This window comes from Hippopotamus amphibius, chromosome 1 (assembly GCF_030028045.1).
Source record: "Hippopotamus amphibius kiboko isolate mHipAmp2 chromosome 1, mHipAmp2.hap2, whole genome shotgun sequence".
NCBI classification, from domain to species: Eukaryota; Metazoa; Chordata; class Mammalia; order Artiodactyla; family Hippopotamidae; genus Hippopotamus; species Hippopotamus amphibius.
In genome coordinates this window covers 12,903,170-12,918,995 of record NC_080186.1, presented here as the reverse complement: position 1 = coordinate 12,918,995, position 15,826 = coordinate 12,903,170, and the positions used below count along the sequence as shown (strand labels likewise).

At 44.6% G+C, this 15,826-nt stretch overlaps 1 protein-coding gene and 1 pseudogene across 1 annotated transcript in view; both read right to left on the bottom strand.

Annotated features, from left to right (window-relative positions):
* Window positions 1–15,826, bottom strand: part of PADI4 (peptidyl arginine deiminase 4) — a 36,938-nt gene that overhangs the window by 14,740 nt on the left and 6,372 nt on the right. Inside the window, exons 2-6 of the mRNA XM_057744516.1 lie at window positions 9,427–9,607; window positions 6,828–6,894; window positions 4,077–4,144; window positions 2,571–2,685; window positions 1,015–1,140 (exon numbers count right to left, since the gene is read on the bottom strand). Coding sequence (XP_057600499.1) covers window positions 1,015–1,140; window positions 2,571–2,685; window positions 4,077–4,144; window positions 6,828–6,894; window positions 9,427–9,607 — 557 coding nt within the window. The remainder of the gene's footprint in view (window positions 1–1,014; window positions 1,141–2,570; window positions 2,686–4,076; window positions 4,145–6,827; window positions 6,895–9,426; window positions 9,608–15,826) is intronic.
* LOC130858290 (ferritin heavy chain-like) lies at window positions 14,001–14,786 on the bottom strand (annotated as a pseudogene).

Below are 15,826 nucleotides of genomic sequence, written 5' to 3'. Positions count from 1 at the left end.
TCTGCACAGCCCTCAGATGGCTCCCCCCACCTCCTACAGACTAGAAACCACAGTCATTTTCTGCCTCCCTGACCCGGCCCATTCCCCTTTGGCCTTTCTTCTCCACCCTCATCCACTCCCTTAACCCTTGCGTGATGTACTCCAGCTGAGCCAGCCTCCTGCATTCCCCAAGCCCACAGGCACATCCCACCTCAGGGCCTTTGCACTTGCGGTTCCCTCTGCTAGGAGTGCCCTTCCCCCGGGCGTCTGCGTGGCTGTTCCCACACCTCCCTCTGCTCAATGACACCTTCTGGGGGAAGCCTACCCTGAACACCCTCTTGCCACACCCTTTGTCCTCTTCGCCTTCCCTGTTGCATCCTTCCGTGTGGCATTTAATGCTGTCTGAGGCACTAGACACTTTACTTAATGATTTTATACATCACTGCTCTCAGCTGAGATGACAGTGACATGAGGGCAGAGACTTTGTTTTGTTCTTTGCTGTGTTCCCCGTGCCTAGAACCGAGCCTGGTACTCAGTGGCAGGTGCTCCTGAGCTGCTGAGAAGTTACCAATGTCTCTGATGAGCAGGTTGTTGGAAAACAAATTATTACATATTACAATTACTATGTGTAGTCAGCTTGGATTCAAAAACCTCCACAAATAAGAGTCCTCTGTGTGTGTGTGTGTGTGTGTGTGTGTGTGTGTGTGTGTGTGTGAGAGAGAGAGAGAGACAGAGACAGAGAGACAGAGACAGACACACAAAGAACAACTACAACAGTCCTTGGGAGGGAGGTCCTTTCCTTGTCAGCACTCAGCCAGCACCAGACATGATCTTGTTTGCCTGCATTTTGTCTGTGCCCTTTCTAGAAGGTAGTGGGCAGAGATGTCCATCTTGCTCACTGCTGCATCCCCGGTTCTTAGAACCCGGCACGTGGTAGGTGCTCGGGAATTATTCACCAAACGGGGGGTAAAGGGGCTGAGTCCCATTGGCTAGGGTGGGAAGGGAACTCTGAGGTGACGGCCAAGGAGGACTCACCATTGGCTTGAAACACCCTGACTTTGTCCATCTCAGATTTGGCCACGTGGAGCACCAGCTGGTGCTTGCTGAAGAAGTCCCTGGGGGTCTTTGTGCTCAGGGTCATCAGGGACATCTCCTTTAGATCTGAAGTGAGAAGAGCGTGGCCTGAGACGCAAACCCCTGAGGCCAATCCCCCCCAAGACCACCCTTCATCATGTCACCTGGTTTTATTTCCTTTATGCTCTTTCCAGTATTTAAACAATATTTTTCATTTTAGAATTAAAGCAAATCAAGGTTTTGGTCATCTCCCACTAGGGCGAGCTTAGGATGCAAGCTCAGTGGGGCAGAAACCACGTTTATCTTGTTTATTGCTCTGTTCCCAGCTTCCAGAAGCATCTAGAACAATGCCTAGCACAAGAGTGTTCAATAATTACTTGTGGAGTGAATGAGTGGAAAGGTTTCTCCCCAGGGCCTGAGTGGCAAGTAAGCCAACCTGAATCGTGGCCAACAAAGCCCTGGGGAGTGCGAAGCTGGGCGTGTCAGTGGCTGGACGAGAGCCATGTGGTTAAGGGCTCTGGAGCAGGCGGGGTTTGAACCCTGGATCTGTGTGAGCGTGGGGAGTTATTTCAGGTGTCAGCCTCTGTTTCCTCACCAGTACACAGGGCTAAGCTCAGGGCTCACACAGAGGAAAGGGTGCGGTCATATGTGCAAAATACGTATTACAGAGCCCAACGTCCTGGGAGGGGACCTACGGGCTAAGTGAATATTACTGTGTGCCAGGCACCATGTAGAGGCTGCTCCCTGGCATCAGGTCATACCAATTGCACACAACTTCAAAGTGCATCCATCTCTAGGCCATTCTAGCAAATCCCCAGGAAGGCGGCAGCAGCTGTCCTCACCGAATGACCTTGACACCTCTGTGCCCCCCTCCAGTACGAGTGGGCAGTGCATCTTCCACCCCAGCCATGTCTCAGAGGTGTGCCAGCAGAGACCCTGCAGCTGCTTTGTGCACCTAAAGCTCCCCTGGTGTCAGGATGCCTGGGTTCAAATCCTGAACCTATGACTTACTAGCTGTGTCACCCAGAGCAAATTGCTTAATTTCCCCATACCTCGGTTTTCCCATCTGTAAAGTGGGGATGGGGCCCTTACATACTTCCGAGCCTTGAGCTGAAGGATCACTTGAGTTAATAATTCTGAACGGGTCAGAGCAGTGTCCAGCCTATGGCGGGGCTCAGGGCTGCTCTGACCTGAGTTTGGGGCTGTAGTTAGGTTTTTATTTTGAATTATTTGGAGCAGAAGTTTGGGTTGAGCAACGGACTGGGGATGGAAACTGGGCCCTGGAGGAGGCATTGGTAGACTCGGCACTGCTCCCAGCTCTTCCCTGGCTGCTGTGTGACCTTGGGCGGGTCACTTGCCCTCTCAGGACCCCTGTCCGTTCCTTCACCTGTATAACAGGTATGCTAACAAGAACACACTTCCAATAACCCTGGTTTCTGAAGACTGTTACAAGGCTCAGGACAAAAGGCTTTACAAAAAACAAAGCCTTATTCCCATTAGTTCTTGGGGGTCTTTACCGTTGCTGTCAAGGTGGTCATCCTTGAAGTCCATGGTGGAAGATTTGGGATTGTCTCTGTCACAGTTCACCAGCAGGATGGCGCCCTGCCCGCGAGGGCCCCAGGTCCAGGTCCTCTGCAGACACCCAGCAGAGATGGGGCACACTTAGGAACCAGTGTATGTACCTCCAACTCTTGGGAAAGCCCAGCCACCTTGCCCTAGCACCTCGATAGCCTTGCGTGATTTACACATCTTGCTCCCACATCAGGTGATCTTTTGCTACCAAGAGTGGATTTTTGCCTGCCCCAAAAGTCATAAACAAATTCCATTCATCCACCTAAATAAAGGAGCCCAGGACAGTAAAAGTGCTTTCCACAGCTTTTAAATACTGTTGAATTGGCAAACCAAACGGAGCTAGATATTTGTGTCAAGATTCAAATCTAAATAGTTCCTCTTATGAGAACTCTTAAGTACTCGTTCGCCGAAGTGTGGGCACTGTTCTTAGCAGCTGGTTACTGTCTGCCCAAAGATGAAAGCAAACTGAGCAGCCCTCCCAGCAAGAATCTGATAGTGATGACGGCTTCTGTTTGTAGGAGAGCGTTCTCCCCTGGGGAATGACTGCGTTTGGGGAGGGACAGAAGGATGGACTCCACTCCCAGAGCTGTAATTATTACCCCCACTTTTGACTGACTCCACAAAGGCATCTTAACTTTTGACAGGTTGTATCATCCCACACCAGCATATGGGGAATTCCCTTGCGGTCCAGGGGTTAGCACTTGGCGTTTTCGCTGCGGGTGTCAGGGAACTAAGATCTCGCAAGCCTCGCAGCGTGGCCAAAAAAAATAATAATACATAAAATAAAGTGCACACCAGCACAAAAACGTGCAGGCAGGGTGCAGGGACACCTGCACAGCCCACCACCCTATGTTTCTGCAACATACATTCCCTGCCCCCACCTGGCTCCTTCCCTCCTCCACCCCCCACCTCTTTATTATTCAGCCCCATGTGAATCTCTCCCACAAGTCACTAAAGTCTAGTATAGGGGACTTTTTTTTTTTTGGCTGCTCTGCGCAGCATGTGGGATCTTAGTTCCCCGACCAGGGATCAAACTCTTGCGCACAGGCAGTGGAAGCGTGGAGTCCTAACCACTGGACCGCCATGGAATTCTCCACAGCACAGGGGATTTTTGAGCCAGAGTCAAGACCTGCCTGCAAATTTTCTCCCTGCTCTGCATGAACTGGATGAGTCTAGTTTCCAGTTTGTGGGACAACCCATTCTCTGAACCCACAATCGTGAAAATCTAGTTTTGTAGAATAGATGGGACCTATATAAACCAAAATGGTAGAGGTATTGGTGATTTTAATTTTCTTCTTTTTCTTGTTCTTCCTAAATGTGTATTTCTTTTACTATCCACATGGATACCTGAGGCAGACTACTGTTCACCTCATCACCACCACTGGGGGCGCACCAGGAGAACCCAGCTGAGTTATGGGAGCATTTGGGGTGCCGGTCAAGGTGGAGCATACCTGGTCCTTCCTGCCTCTGGGGGGCTTCGTTTTGCCAGTGCGGGTGATGTCCGAGCTCAAGGAGATTTCTGAAATCCCAGGGAGTAAGAGGAGAGGGTTAGCGAGGGTACAAGGTGGGGGCTCTCCGTCTGGCCCCAGAGGGAGAGTCCTTTCCCCAGGAGACTTACCTGCATAAAGGCTTCTTTCCCGCCCCTTCCCAGGAGACAAAGGTTCTAAGACATCCCCACGTCTCCCGAGAAGAAGTCTGGCTGCAATTCAGACAGCAGAGCCAGGGCTTCTGACCACATGCATCCTCCTCTAGTGGAGGGCCTGCCACAGCTGTGATGCCAACCAGACCCTGCATGTGTGGCCACCCCCAGGGGTTTCATAAAGAGTTCCCGGCCACCCCAATGGATGTATGGTGTGAAGCCCCTGCAAGGACACCTTACCAGGCTCTCAAAGACCTCTGGCCCAACTCCAGCCCCCAGTGACCTTGGGGTAAGGAACCCAGTAGTTACTCCAACCCCACTTGGCTCTTCATTATGTGTACTGTGACTGCACTGGGGACAAATCACTGCCCCAAACATACCCTGCTCTGTCCAAATAGCATGGCTGAGAAAGCATATGTTTGTTTCTAAATCCCGCCCCCCCCATCAGAAAGCTTGACTACACAGTCATTCCAATGATGTTGTGTAGCAACCTTGCGAGCTCACAGAATGGGTGGCCTTTTAAACATATCCATAGCCACGCATCAATGTCGGGCCAGAGAGCATAGCACTTGGTGGCCAGAACTTCCTGGCTCCTTTGCTAACCAGCTGTGTAATCTTGGGCAAGTCTCTTTACCTCTTGTACCTCAGTTTTTTTCATCTGTAAAATGGGATAATAATAGTGCTAATTTCATTGGATTGTTGTAAGGTTTAAATGTAAAGTCTTGGCACCTTGCCTGGCATAGAGTAAGTGCCAAATAATAATAATAATAATAATGTATATCAATGAAGTAAATGAATAAAACTCATTAATGAAATGAAACCTGAAGCTTTCACATGCTGTTCACATATTTAATGCACATTTAAATAATAATAACATCATGATATAATTGCCCACGATGAGGTCAAGTTAAAAATGTACTCTAAAGAAGAATACTAAATAGAGTATAAGCAGATCATTGATATGGCAAAAATGGTGAAAATGGGATGTAAATAAAGGAAGTTGGGAAACACTGGTCTATATTATTGTGTAAAACATTATCATCATCTACTTTTTCTCATAAATATTTGAGGTTTCAAAAAGGTATAGAGACTCTCTGACATAAATTGCAGCAAAATCTTTTTTGACCCACCTACTAGAGTAATGAGAATAAGCACAAAAATAAACAAATGGTACTGGGAAATCATAAAAAAGACGAAAAGAAAACCCTCACAATGGGAGAAAATATTTGCAAACGAGAATACAAACAGCTCATGCAGCTCAAAATCAAAAAAACAAACAACCCAATCAAAAAATAGGCAGAAGAACTAAATAGACACTTCTCCAAAGAAGACATACAGATGGCGAACAAACACATGAAAAAATGCTCAACATCACTAATTGTTAGAGAAATGCAAGTCAAAACTACAATAAGATATCACCTCACATTGATCAGGATGGACATCATCACAAAATCTTCAAATAATAAATGTTGGAGAGGGTGTGGAGAAAAGGGGACCCTCTTGCACTGTTGGTGGGAATGCAAATTGATACAGCCACTATGGTGAACAGTATGGAGGTTCCTTAAAAAACTAAAAATAGGGCTACTACGTGACCTAGCAATCCCATTACTGGGCATATACCCAGAGAACACCACAATTCAAAAAGACATATGCACCCCAGTGTTCATTGCAGCACTATTTACAATAGCCAAGACATGGAAACAACCTAAATGTCCATCTACAGAGGAATGGATAAAGAAGATGTGGTACACATGCAATGGAATATTACTCAGCCATAAAAAGGGACAAAATTGGGTCATTTGTAGAGATGTGGATGGACCCAGAGACTGTCTTACAGAAAGAAGTCAGAAAGAGAAAAACAAATATTGTATGTATATTAACACATATATGTGGAATCTGAAAAAAATGGTATAGATGATCTTATTTACAAAGCAGAAATAGAGACACAGTCATAGAGAACAAACATATCCAAGTGGAGAAAGCGGGTGGGGGGGATTGAGGGGGATGAATTGGGAGATTGGGATTGACATATATACACTATTGATACTATGTATAAAATAGATAACTAATGAGAACCTACTGTATAGCACAGGGAACTCTACTCAGTGCTCTGTGGTGACCTAAATGGGATGGAAATCCAAAAAAGAGGGGAATCCAAAAGCTATCTGTATACATGTAGCTGATTCACTTTGTTGTACAGTAGAAACTAACACAACATTGTAAAGCAACTATACTCCAATAAAAATTAAAACAAACAAACACAAAAGGTATAGAGATTCATATGTTGAAAATCCACGTACCACTTCCTAAATTGGGAAATAAAATACTGAGATATAATTGAAGAATCCTGAAAATGCCCTCTCTCCCCAGGTATATTTGTGGTTCACTGACTGGGGAAGGAATATTTATGAACTACCAGATGTATGACTATCTAGAAATTATTCTTTTCTTTGCTCAGTCTAAAGGAAGCTTCAGGATGTAGTTTCCCCTGGACAGATGCCTTGCAGGAGTGTGTGTGTGGAGCGGGAGGGGGCAGTGCTCCAAGATCCTGGGCGTCACTTACCAACCCCGGTGATGCAGAGCAGGGCTTCAACTGCAGTGGTCTCAGGTCCATAGTATGAAATCTGAACCTACAGAACAGAAGCAAACCACTAATGACTTCTCTTAGTCATTCAACAAACACTAACTGGCTTGCTATTTGCCATCTCAGAGTGGGGTGCTGAGGAGACCAGGATGGGGCTCCCAGCCTATTAGGAACACCCCAACTGGTGGGAGTGGAAGGGTAGCAAAACACTCAAGTGACTGTGATGCATAGAAGAGGGTCCTTTGGGAGCTCAAGGATGCAGGGGCTTACTCTGCCTGCATGGTGTCAAGGAGGTACCCTTTGCGGTAGATCTTGGAAGGGGAGCAGGAGTTCAGCACATGGGGATGTGGTGGAAGAGGCATTAGAGGGAGAGTGTTGGTTAAAAGCCACAGAAACTGGCTGACAAACAGGAGGGAGGGAGGAGACCTGAAGAACCAGACCTTGGAAATGCTGGCACCCGAGCCCTCTGAGGATCTGGGGAGCAGGAGCTGTGGGTGGGTGCTGGTCTCTTCAGGGCAGATGCTGTTGAGATTAAGAAACACCAACCCCCATTGCCCAAGGTTCAAATTCCAGGAAGAACGCATCTGATTGGCCCAGCCTGGCCAGAGGAGGGCAGAGCACCAGGAACCACACTCTAAGAAAGATGGCAGAGGGGAGCAAAACAGAAGAGTTGCCACCAGAAAAAGAGGAGCTCCTGAGGGTTGCACTGAGGTGTTTGTACCTGTCCTGTAGATAGTGGGAATCCAGAGAAATGTCACAGCTAATGTCACCTCGTGTCTGGACCACGACATCAGCCTCCTGACTGGTCGCCCTGCCCCCAGTCTACTGCCTAGATCTAATGGATTCGCTACACTGTAGCCAGTGGGTCTTTCTAACACATAGATGTACTCTTGTTACTCCCGAATGAAAGGTTTTCATTGGCTTCCTGTTGCCCTAACAGATTGAGGTCCCTGATGCCAAACCCTCTAATGCTGGCTTCCCCTCTCCCCTACCTTCCATTCCATCCTCTTTTCTTTCCATACAGATCTTTCTCAGCTTCCCCAATACACATCTCACCCTCTCTGATCCAGAGTGTGCACACAGACCACATCCTCTACATAGAGCTCTCACCCCTCTTTATCTCTCTGAAGCAGGTCATTCATGCCATCCTCCAGCTTACCGCTTCTTCCAGGAAGCTTTCACTGATTGCACCCTTGCTCACTAGCTTTGATGCCCAAGGTCTGTGTTCCCACAATAGGAAAAAACTCTCTGCCCCAGGGGGGAGCCTGTTTGGCCTTCCTGCTGAGAACAAGTGGTTGTTGGCCCAGATCTGTGTGGGAATCTCAGAGGGTCCTGTTGACCATCTATAGTCAGTGTGGGTACAGTGGGTTGAATGGTGATTCCCAAAAAGATATGTCCACATCCTAATCCCTGGAACCTGTGAATGCAACCTTATTTGGAAAAAAAAAAAAAATCTTTGCAGATGTAATTAAGGTAAGGATCTTGAGATGAGCTCATTCTGTATTATCCAGAAAGGCCTTAAATCCAATGACAAGTGTCCTTGTAAGAGTAAGGCAAGGTATACCCTGCTGGTGTAGTGATTAATAATCCACCTGCCAAGGCAGGGGACGTGGGTTCGATCCCTGGTCTGGGAAGATCCCACATGCTAGGGAGCAACTAAGCCTGCAAGCGACAACTACTGAGCCCACATGCCACAACTACTGAAGCCCAAGCGCCTAGAGCCCGTGCTCCGCGACAAGAGAAGCCATGGCACCGAGAAACCCACCCACTGCAATGAAGAGTAGCCCCGGCTCCCCACAACTAGGGAAAGCCCGTGCACAGCAACGACGACCCAACCCCGCCTAAATAAATAAATAAATAAATAAATAAATAAATAAAATTAAAAAAGAAAAAAGAAGAGTGAGGCAGGGGGAGATTTGACAGGTTAAGGAAGAGGTAATGGACCACGGAGGAAGAGGTAGGAGTGATATGGCCACAAGTCTAGGAATGCCAACAGCTGGAAGAGGCAAAGAACTGATTCTCCCCAGAGCCTCCAGAGAGAACACGGTCCTGCTGACACCTTGATTTCAGTCTTCTATCCTCCAGAAGTGTAAGAGAATACATTTCTGTTGCTTTAAAGCAATAGATTGTGGTAATCTGTTACAGCAGCCATAAGAAGCTAAATACATGCACAAGGACCAGTTTCCTGGGGCTGCCTGGCTGTGGCCTTCATAGCAGTCACCAGCATTTCTAATTGTTTATATTATCTGATGCTCTCACCCATAGGCTGTAAGCCCCATGGGGGCTGAAATCTGACCTTTCTTGTTCATCTCTGTATCTGCATTGCCTGCCAGTGCCTGGCATGGAGAAGGTGATTATTAAACACTTGCTGGAGGAATACATTTAATCAAAACCCTGGCTGCTATAAGCCCCTGTATCGTCTGTGAGGATGCCACGGCCGGAATAATGAGCTTTCCAGAGAGAAGGAGGCTCTGCCAGGGCTGGGGCTGTGGGTCAATGCAGGACAGACCAAGTGGCTGACCTGTTATGATCTGCTGACCTCCTCCTACACATCCCAACTCACAGCTGCCACACTCACCTTCTGGTCACCTGTGCTATTGCTGGCAGCTCTTATCTTCAGGCTCACCTCCAGCCCAGGGTTCAGGAGCCACTTGGAGGAACCTGTGGGATTCTTCTTGGCTGGACGGGTATGGGCAACATCCACGACCACTCCTGGGGAAGCACTGATGCTGAAAGATGTGTACCCCTGGGGGGCAGAGCTGTGGAAGAGACATATGGGGGGGACAGGGGGACATGGTGAGGCAGGGCCTGGCCACTACTGCCCAGCGTTCCTCCTTTTCCCATCAGTGTGGACACCAGAAGGCAGCCAGACTGACCCTGACCATGGGAGTAAGTCCTGGTAGGTTGTCAGGAGGTAGTGAGAAACAGAAAGAAAATCCCCTGAACCGGAGGGCTTATACTTGAACTAGGAAGAGACACATCAAAGACACACACACATGGATGTATGCAGATAGTGATGTGCACACCCAGAGGTTTACACTACACAAACGTGCACACACAGGGTTGTGCATATGTGAAAAATCATACAAACTTCTGTTTCTGGAGTTGTGGCAGACCAGTTCTTTGAAGGACCTCCCCCTTACAAAACAACTGGACCACAGTTAGAATATACTTTTCAAAGTATTGCTGAGATATGAAAAGTAAGGGAAGTTGCCAAGAATTCCCTTCTTTGTGTACATACAAACACATACATACACACACACACACACACACACACACACACCCCTCACAGTGGTTAAAAATACCAAAGACAAAGAGATCTTAAATGTATCCAGAAAGAAGAAAAGTCAGGTTACCTATAAAGGAATAATAATTAGCTTGAAAGTAGACTTGTCAACAGCAATAATAAATCCAGAAGACAGTTGAATACTTTGATACTTCAAAGTATGTTGAAAAAATAACTGTTAACTTAAAATTGTGTACACAAAAATTATATTTTAACAAAAACATTTTCAGATAAAGAAAAACATATTTTAAAACCAACACACTTTCACCAAAGTAACTTCTAAAGAAGTAGTTTAAGAAGATATCTGATGTCAGGAGCATCTGGATGCAAGAAAAAATGGTGAACAAATAACATGGTAAATATTTTGGTAAATCTAAAAAATATTGTCTGTATAAAAAAAGTTTAAAAATATCAAAATTGTGAGATTAAAAAAAAGAGCAGAATGTAAATTGGGAGGAGTAATGAGAGAACGTATTCTGAGATCATTGAAGAGAGAATTAAGATAGTGTTTAATTCTAGATTTTATAGAGTTAAAAATTTATTATTAAAATGTAAATGTATTCACCAAAAGAATAGAAATGGAGTCCATAAATTTATATACATGGAGAAAATGTAATAATTTTTTAAAAGAACAGAAAAATTCCTTTCAAAAAGGCAATTACAGAGAAAAAGGCAACAAGGAAAAAAATGGACAACTAAAAACTAAAAAAATAGGCACTTCCCTGGTGGTCCAGTGTTTAAGAGGGTTCAATCCCTAGTTGGGAAACTAAGATCCCACATGCCACGGGGCAACTAAGCCCTCGACGTAACTCCTGAGCCCTCACACCACAACTAGAGAGCCCACATGCTGCAACTACAGAGCCCACATGGTCTAGAGCCTGTGCTCTACAACTACAGAGCCTGTGCACTGCAACTAAGACCCAATGCAGCCAAAAAACAAATTAATTAAATTTTAAAAAAACTAAAAAATAAATTGTAAAAGCAAACTCAAGTACATAAATAATCAAAATAATATAAATAGATTAATTTTACTAGTTAAAAGAGAGTCTTGGATTAAAGAAATAAAATCCAGCTCTGTGCTATTTATAAGGGAGGAACCTAAAATACAAGGATCTAGGAAAGATGAAGTTTTTTAAAGAAAAGGAAAAAGATACATTAAGCCAATATTAACCAAAAGAGAGCTGGGGTGGGTATATTAGTATCAGGCAAAATTAATTTTTGACAAAAACCACACTATTCGCATATAATTTACATTAGGAAGAAATACTGTGAAGTACCTAGGATAAACCTAACAAAAGATATATAATATAAGGCTTTTATGAAGAAAAATGATCAAACTCTATTGAAAGCGTTTAGAGAAAACCCAAAGTAATAGAAAGAAATACCATGAACACGATTAGGAAGGCTGAATATCACCATGGTATGAATTCTCTCCAAATGGATTCATATGGTCAAAGAAATTCCAGGGTTTTTACTTGAATTTGACAAGTTGATTCCAAGGTTTACATGGAAAACCAAGGGGCTAAGATAGTCAAAGAAAGAAAAAGAAGCAAAAGGTGAGGGACTTGCCCTTCCAGGTACGGCTTACTGTAAAGCCATGGATTGCGCTGAAATGGCTTAGGCAAAGACAATGACAGATGCAATGTAAGAGAGATTCCACTTGAGCTATGACAGAGGTGGTCTCACAAATGACTGGCGAAAGCGAAGACTGTGTAATAAATGGTGCTGGGAGAATTGCTTATCCACATGGAAAAGGATTACATGGAATAAATAATTAAATTGATCCCATCCTCACATCATATACTAAAGACTTAAATAGGAAAGGCAGATCTTTGCATCTCTAAAAAAAATAGCTCATTTTCTAGAGAAATTTTAGGTTCACAGCAAAACTGAGGGGAAGGTACAGAGATTTCTCACGTATCTCCTGCCCCAACTCATGTATAGCTGCCCCAACTCATGTATAGCTGTCCCCCCAACTCGTGTCCCCATTATCAACATCAATTGATGACCCTACGTTGTTGCATAATTATCACCCAAAATCCACAATCTACATTAGGGGTCCCTCTTGGTGTTTTACATTCTGTGGGTTTGGGCAAATGTATAATGACATATATGCACCATTACTTTCCCATGTAGAGTAGTTTCACTGCCATAAGAATCCTCTGTGTCACATCTATTTACCCCTCCCTCCCACCTAACTCTTGGCAGCCACTTATCTTTTTACTCCCTCCATAGTTTTGACTTTGTCATGTAGTTGGAATCATACAGTGATTAACCTCTTCAAATTAGTTTTTTCACTTAGTAATGTGCATTTAAGTTTCTTCCAATTCTTTTCATTTCTTTCTAGAGCTGAACACTATTCCATTGTCTGGATGTACCACAGTTTGTGTATCTGTTCATCTACTGAAGAACATCTTTGTTGCTTCCAATTTTTGGCAATTAGAATAAAGCTGCTGTAAACAAGCATGTGCAAGTTTTTGTGTGGATATAAGTTTTCAGTTCCTTTGGGTAAATATCAAGGAGTGTGATCGTTGAATCACATGATAAAAATATGTTCAGTTTTGTAAGAAACTGCCAAACTGTCTTCCAAAAGGGTTGTACCATTTTACATTCCCACCAACCTTGAATGAGAGTTCCTGGTGTTCCACACCCTCGCCAGTATTTGGTGGCATCACTGTTCTGGATTTTGGCCATGCTAATGCATATGTAGTGATATCTGATTGTCATTTTCATTTTCATTTTCCCCAATGACATATGTGGAGCATCTCTTTATATGCTTATTTGTCATTTATATATCTTTTTTGGTGAGGTGTCTATTAAGGTTTTTGGTCCATTTTTCAATCATGTTGTTTGTTTTCTTAATTTTTTTAATTAATTAATTAATTTTTTATTGGCTGTGTTGGGTCTTTGTTATTGTGTGCAGTCTTCCTCTAGTTGTGGGGAATGAGGGCTACTCTTTTTTTTTTTAATTTATTTCTTTATTTATTGGCTGCATTGAGTCTTTGTTGCCTGCTTGTGGTGGCTTCTCTTGTTGTGGAGCATTGGCTGTAAGTGTGTGGGCTTCAGTAGTTGCAGCTCACGGGCTCTAGAACGCAGGCTCAGTAGCTTTGTCGCTCCATGGCATGTGAGATCTTCCCGGACCAGGACTTGAACTCGTGTCCCCTGCACTGGCATGTGGATTCTTAACCACTGCGCCACCAGGGAAGTCCCATTTTCTTAATGTTGAAATTTGAGTTTTTTGTGTATTTTGGATAACAGTCCTTTATCAGATGTGCTTTTCACAAATATCTTCTCCCAGTTTGTGCCTTGTCTTTTCATTCTCTTGACAGTGTCTTCTGCAGCAGAAAATTTTAATTTTAATGAAATCTAGCTTATTAATTCTTTCTTTCATGGATCATGACTTTGGTGTTGTATCTTAAATGTTATCATCTAAATTTTCTCCTGTTACCTCCTAAGAGTTTTGTAGTTTTGCATTTTAATTTAGGTCTGTAATCTATTTTGAATTATGAAGGATGTAAGGGCTGTGTCTACATTTATTTTTTGGATATGGATGTCCAGTTGTCCCAGGACTGTTTGTTGAAAAGTCTACCTTTTCTTATTGTATTGCCTTTGCACCTTTGTCAAAGATGATATGGCTATATCTATGTGGGCTCATTTCTGGTCTATATTCTATTCCATTCCATTGATTCATTTGTCTGTTCCTTTGCTAATACCACATTGTCTTGATTACTCTAGCTTTACTCTATCTTTTTTAAAATTATTTTTATTGGGGTATAGTTGATTTACTTTACTGGGGTATAGCTGTTTTACTTTACAGTAAGTCTTTTTTTTGGGGGGGGGTACCAAATTACTTTATTTGAAGGAATGGTACTAAGGAAAGAACTCGTAGATGTTTTGGTACAACTTATAGAAAAGGTAAAGGTAACCCAAACATGCATGCAGTGCCTTGGTGACCAGGGAAGTCACCCCTGTGGCTACGGGAAGCCAGCCTAAGGCTTAGCTCTCGCTATCACTGCTTCCCAGGGTGTGCTTGTCAAAGAGATACTCTGCCGTGCCAGATCCGGGGGCCCCCATCCTGCACAAGTTGGTTACGTGGTCACCCAATTCTTTGATGGATTTCACCTGCTCATTCAGGTAATGAGTCTCGATGAAGTCACACAAATGGGGGTCATTTTTGTCAGTGGCCAGTTTGTGCAGTTCCAGTAGTGCCTGATTCACATTTTTTTCCAAGTGTAGCGCACATTCCATTGCGTTCAGCCCATTCTCCCAGTCATCACGATCTGGTTTCTTGATATCCTGAAGGAAGATTCGGCCACCCCGCTGGTTCTGCAGCTTCATCAGTTTCTCAGCATGTTCCCTTTCTTCACGAGATTGATGAAGAAAGTATTTGGCAAAGTTCTTCAAAGCCACATCATCGCGGTCAAAATAGTATGACATGGACAGGTAGACGTAGGAGGCATACAGCTCCAGGTTGATCTGGCGGTTGATGGCGGCCTCCGAGTCCTGGTGGTAGTTCTGGCGCACCTGCGAGGGGGACGCGGTCGTCATGGCGGGCGGCTGAGAAAAGGCGGCGGCGGCGGGGACCTTGGGTGGTCGGAGGGCGCTGTGAGGTGAGGGGGTGGCAAGGGCTGGCTCTGAGCGGCCGGCCGGAGAAAGGAGTGGGGAGGACGAGCGCCGGGTTCCGTCCAAGCACTGTTGAAGCAGGAAACCGCGGCGACTCTCCGCGAACACTGTCTACAGTAAGTCTTGAAGGCAGGTAGTGTCAGTCCTACAACTTTGTTCTTCTCCTTCAATATTTTGTTGGCTATTCTGGTTTTGTTTGTTTGTTTTGTTTTGTTTGTTTTTGCCTTTCCATATAAACTTTAGAATCAGTTTGTTGATATCCACAAAATAACTTGGTGGGATTTTTTAAAAAATCTTATTTTGTTTTTGGCTGCGTGGGGTCTTAGCTGCAGCATGTGGGATCTTTTGTTGCAGCATGTGGGCTCTTCGTTGTGTCACTCAGGCTTCTCTTTCCAGTTGTGGCTCACCTGCTCAGTAGTTGCAACACACGGGATTAGTTGCCTCATGGCATGTGGGATCTTAGTTCCCTGATTAGAGATCGAACCCATGTCCCCTGCATTGGAAGGTGGATTCTTAACCACTGGACCGCCAGGGAAGTCCCTTGGTGGGATTTTGGTTGGGATTGTATTGAATCTATAGATCAAGTTGGGAAGAACTGACAATATTGAGTCTTCTAGCCATGAACATGGAATATCTCTCCATTTTTTTTTACTTGTTTGATATCTTTCATCAGAATTTTTTGTTTTTAATTAATTAATTAATTAATTTTATTGGCTGTGTTGGGTCTTTGTTGCTGTGCACGGGCTTTCTTTAGTTGCGGTGAGCAGGGGGCTACTCTTCGTTGTGGAGTACAGGCTCCTCATTGCCGTGGCTTCTCTTATTGTGGAGCATGGGCTCTAAAGCACAGGCTCAATAGTTGTGGCGCAGGCTCAATAGTTGTGGTGCACGGGCTTAGTCTCTCTGCGGCATGTGGGATCTTCCTGGAGCTGGGATCGAACCTGTGTCCCCTGCATTGGCAGGTGGATTCTTTACCACTGCACTACCTAGGAGGTCTGATCCCTTCTATTCTTGTAGTTTACTGAGACTTTTTATTATGAATGAATGTTCATATCTTTTAAAAGACATCAGA